Consider the following 5,522-nt stretch of genomic DNA (forward strand, 5'->3'; position numbering starts at 1 on the left):
TAAACTATTATGGGCAGTATTTCTGTATTTATACTGAGGAAATAATGATGGAAACAAGGCAAAGAAAGCACATTCTTGCAGCATCTCCTCTACATAGATGTAATAGAAGTTTGTTTTTGCTATAAACCTTAATGTCTATATTGCCTCAGTCAGTATCGAGAAGCACAGCTGCAACAACTGGACTGTTTTCCTCTTTGTTACTTCTGTGATGTACACAGAATCATTAAATATATTGTTTAAGTTATCATTTATTCTTGATCAAACTTACATTAACCAGTACGCCGGTGTTTAAAGGATTACTGTTCCATTTTGACACCTGTTTCACTGGTTACGTTTGGAGGTTCAGATCATTAATACAGAATATAATTAGTGATGAATAGATATGATATTACTGGCTTCATAACTGCATTCAGCGATGTTGTCTCGGTGAATGCGTTTTTGTGAAGGACGTCGTCTATTCACTTCAGAAAAACCTTTTCACATGCACACTCCATTCACTCAATCACATCTTTCTCTTCTCTCTTTCTCTGTCAGTCTTTTTCACCAGTGAAACTATCAAATGGATTCTTTTGAGACATAAAGGACATAAACGTGAAGCTCTGAAGAGCATCCTCATCTCAGTGTGTATGAATTATTTATCTTAGAATTAATCGGGGGCTGGTTTTGCTTGACGACGAGTGCAGAAGTCATAATAAATTCATTGAACTCATTGAAATAGAATTATGTTACAATGACATTGAAATAAGACTTTCCCTTTACTCTGAGTGTGTTAGACGTCTTGCATTAGCAACAACCAGGACAGACTGTCTGCCTTATCGCACAGCCTTTCTCTCATCGTGTGTTAATTCTCAACTGCCATGACTCTACGACTGCTTGGATCAGACACATTTTCACTTTCAACATAGAACCATTAACCATATAAAATAGATCAGGTGGTGTATTTATGTATGGCTATGAGTAGCTGTGTGAACACAGTGTAACACTGGTGTGGTTTGCCCGAAACAGAGCGATGGAATACTCCAATACTTTCAATTTAGATTGGAGTGTCTGTTTTAAACCCTGGTGGTCGCAGTAGACACTGAACAATGATCACAACATTATCACTTCTCTGTACAAGGGTTTTTTGTGGAGTTTTAACCTCCCTTGATGTGAGGGTTTACGGATAGAGGGTGTCACTTGCTGTATATACTGTAAAGCCCTTCGAGACTAATTGCGTTTGTGATGTTGGGCTATTTAATATAAATAAAACTGAAATTGATGCATTTAGTGCCTGTATTAATAAAAGTAGTTGTCAAAGGATTATTGCAAACAATCAATCAATGTTCCAGACACAGGGGCGGTACAAAGAGGATACAGTGAAAAAAGACATAAATATATAGAAATATATTAAGTAGTAATGACAATCTAAAAAGTCATAGACAGTCCATAAAAAGTTCAGATATTCACAAAAGATTGCGACGCCAGTGGTTCCACAGTTTAGAAGTAAATCTGACTGCAGTCAGCGCAAATTCAGTGAAGTTTCAATTATGCTATGCTAGACACAGTTAACCTATTATTATTATTATTATTAGTAATAGTAGTAGTAGTAGTAGTATTATACCAGTTAAAACCAACAGATTTTATATTTATATCTAACACCCATGTGAATTGAATATGTGGTCATTCTCATGGATGTTTTGGTAAAAGGTCAGGGAGGAAGCAATATTGATGACACTTCTGTATAGAATGTTGGTATCCACCCTGCTCACAGTTTGGTATTGAGACAAAGTGTTGGAGTTCAACACGTGACTCCATAGATGGTTTGCAGATTGACATCTGGTCGCTGCTGGGTAAAAAAGTCTCCTGCAGCTTACCATTGAAAGACAATGTATACAGTGTGTTATGCAAAAATGTTCAATATGATATAGAACAGCATGTGTTGAGGGATGAGGGGATGGTTTTCCAATTTCCTCTTCGACTCTTAGGGGATTTGAAATGGTAACCTTGTGTCGTCTCTGGACCAGGATATGACAAAACAAAATTAGATTCAAGATTCAAGATTCAAGATGCTTTATTTATCCCGAGGGAAATTATTGTGCAACAATTGGGAGGTAAAATTGGAGATGTACAAGAGTTAAAAGATACATAAATAAATAAAATAAATAATAAAATAAAATAAAACAAAAATAAAAGTAAAATAAACAAATAAGACAAATGCAACAAAGTGCCAAACAGAAGGAAAAAGACATACAACAGTAACTTACAACTTAAAGTAACTTAAATGCAACAATGCCACAAAAAGAATTAAAAAAAAAGAATCACAGTCAACGTAGGTATATATAATATACAGCAGTACGCACGGAAATAAAATAAGTACAATTAAATAATGGTGAGCAAATGTTGAAAGTGATAAACAGTGATAAGGTGACTAATGATATTAGATTTTAATAATGCCAGTGAGGTCAGAGTATAGTCTGGGTAAGAAAATCTTAATGCAGGGACAAATTATGAAGATGAAAATGACACATTACAGATATCAGTGAGGTTGATGCAGTAGGACAAACGGGTATGGTATGCTTTGCTGCCATCTGCTGCCACAAAGTACAACATGCAATTGTGTCAATGTAGTATAATATACTACATTGACAATTGACTTATTGACTATTAGTATACTAATAGTCTCTTTTCTATACGTTTTTGTCCATGCATGAAATTGTAAATAAAATTCATGAAATGGAAGTCATGTGTTTCATTCTTTATATTTTTATATTGATCCCATAATAGCTTTGCCTTACATTACATGACATTATATATAATTTAGCAGTCACTTTGGATAAAAGCGTCTGCTAAATTACAAGAAGTGCATTTCAAGTGCTTCAAATATGCCAAACTATAAAGTGCTACTCATAGTGCGATGTACAAGTCAAGATCTTAGTTTAAAAAAGTCTTCTACATCGACTTCATCTACAGTGGTATGCAAAAGTTTGGGCACCCATGTAAATGTTCATGATTTTCCTTTATAAATCATTGGTTGTATGATTAAGACATTTCAGTTAAATATATCATATAGGAGACAAACACGGTGATATTTGAGAAGTGAAATAAAGTGTATATGATTTACAGAAAGTGTGCAAGAATTATTTAAACAAAATTAGGCATGTGCATAAATTTTATTGATTTCAATACCTTTAGCACTAATTATTGGAACTCAAAATTGATTTGGTAACCTCAGTGACCCGTGACCTCCACACACAGGTGAATCCAATCATGAGAAAAGGTATTTGAGGGCCAATTGTAAGTGTTTCTCCTCTGCATTTTCTCTGAAGAGTGGCAACATGGGAGCCTCAAAGCAACTCTCAAATGACCTGAAAACAATGATTTAGGGGAAGGATACAGAAAGCTATCTCCGAGATTTAAGCTCTCAGTTTCAACTGTGAAAAACATTGTACGGAATTGGAAGACCACAGTTGCAGTTCTAGTTATGGCCCAAAGTGGCAGACCAAGAAAAATCTCAGATAAGCACAGGTGAAGGATGGAGAGAACAGTCACAGTCAACCCACAGACCAGCTCCAAAGACCTACAACATCATCTTGCTGCAGATGGTGTCACTGTGCATCATTCAACTATTCAGCGCACTTGACAAGGAGATGCTGGATGGAAGAGTAATGCAGAAAAAGCCTTTTCTCTTGAGGTATGCTAAAGCACATTTGGAATAAGGTGCTGTGGACTGATGAAACTAAAATAGAGTTATCCGGGCAAAACAAGGGCTGTGCATGGCGGAAAAAGAACACAGCATTCCAAGAAAAACACTTGCTACCTACAGTAAAATTTGGTGACGGTTCCATCACGCTGTGGGGCTGTGTGGCCAGTGCAGGGACTGGGAATCTTGTTAAAGTTGGGGTCGCATGGATTCCACTCAATATCAGCAGATTCTGGAGAACAATGTCCAGGAACAGTGACAAAGTTGAAGTTGTGCCGGGGCTGAATCTTTCAACAACACAAAAACCCTAAACACTGCTCAAAATCTAATAAGGCATTCATGCGGAGGAACAAATATGACGTTCTGGAATGGCCATCTCAGTCCCCAGACCTGAATATTATTGAACATTTGTGGTGTGATTTATAGAGGGCTGTCCATGCTCGGAAACCATCAAACCTGACTGAACTGGAGATGTTTTGCAAAGAAGAATGGTCCAAAATACCTTCCGCCAGAATCCAGACTCTAATTCGAAGCTATTTCTGCAAAAGGAGGATGCACAACATTTTTCTTTTGTGGTGCTGAAACTTATGCACATGCCTAATTTTGTTTAAATAATTCTTGCACACTTTTTTTTTTTTTTCTCATGGATTATAATTGTTTTTTATTAATGACAGGAAAAATGAACACAAACAGGACATTTAACATTAGCATTATTAGCAGCCATAGAGCGTGTTGATCCTGATGATGTCCCAGCGGGACATGCCCCGCCTCTGGCCGATCTGGACATTGGGGTTGGGGATGGGAGTGATTGTATCCTTCCCGTACTGGACAGTGAAGGCTGTTCTTCCATAGTGCATGATGGAGGAGTAGTCGTAGGGAGTGTTCAGGTTGTTGGTGTTGTGCTTGTAGAAGTTGTAGGCACTCTGTGGGTTAATGTACTCCCAGTTGATCTTGACATAGTTGTCACGGTCACTCCTGGTCTGCTCATGCTGGAAGCCCAGAGCATGGTTGATCTCGTGCAGGATGACACCGTGGTAGACGCAGCCCTGTCTGTTCAGAGAGAGCACCTGTCTTCCTCCCACTCTGCCCAGAGCGGCGAAACATCCACCTTTGTTCTCGATGCTGATGTAGTCGTACTCGTTCTGACGGGGGACAAAGCGGAGGCAGGTACTGCTGTGGTAGACCTTCATGGCAGAGTCAATCTTCTGCTTTTCCCAGCTGGTGAACTCACTGCTCACAGTGAATGGGATTGTTACCAGACCATTGTATCCTTTCTTCCACTGGCAGCTCTGATACCAGCACGTCATGGCGTTTCTGGTTTGGGGAGCGAGCAGGTCTCCTTCCAGCAGGATCTCATCTGTGGCGTTGTTGGAGGTCAGAATCCTGGTGGTGATGTCAACGTCGTCTGAGTCTTCATCTTCATTTCCTTCATCATGGAGAGGATGAGCCTGAGAGAGGCCGAGCAGGAGCAGCAACAGCAGGCTGACAGTGGGAGTCATCTTCAGGGTTGGTCTGGAGGCTGTGGATCTTCTGTGGAGAGACTCCTGATGATCTATGTTTGACTCAGTGCTGTCCAGAGTCTTTATACTCTTCTCTACAGGTGTGTCTGCAGGAGGATTATGGGCTGGGGTCCACTCTGTTAGGACTAAATAAATCTTTGGAGGGAGGACTCCACAGACAAACCTACTGATTCAACATGTTTTGTTATCTTAGGTCAGTAAATGGATTAACACAAGCCTACCAAGGCTAAATTGTTCCTCAAACACTTGCCAACAAAAAGCCTTAATTTTGTGTCGTCCGAAATTTGACCAAAAAGTCAAAGTATAGTATGTCGTCCTAAATT

At 39.0% G+C, this 5,522-nt stretch overlaps 1 protein-coding gene across 1 annotated transcript; it reads right to left on the reverse strand.

Moving 5' to 3' along the window:
- Positions 1–4,392: 4,392 nt before the first annotated feature.
- Positions 4,393–5,178, reverse strand: LOC310936934 (high choriolytic enzyme 1-like; the record flags this gene model as incomplete). The annotated part of the gene is made up of 1 exon (XM_083901098.1): positions 4,393–5,178. One exon carries the CDS (start codon positions 5,176–5,178, stop codon positions 4,393–4,395), a length of 786 nt encoding a protein of 261 aa, XP_083757224.1.
- Between the last annotated feature and the right edge of the window lie 344 nt (positions 5,179–5,522).

Source organism: Microchirus variegatus (assembly GCF_963457635.1).
Source record: "Microchirus variegatus genome assembly, chromosome: 14".
NCBI lineage: Eukaryota > Metazoa > Chordata > Actinopteri > Pleuronectiformes > Soleidae > Microchirus > Microchirus variegatus.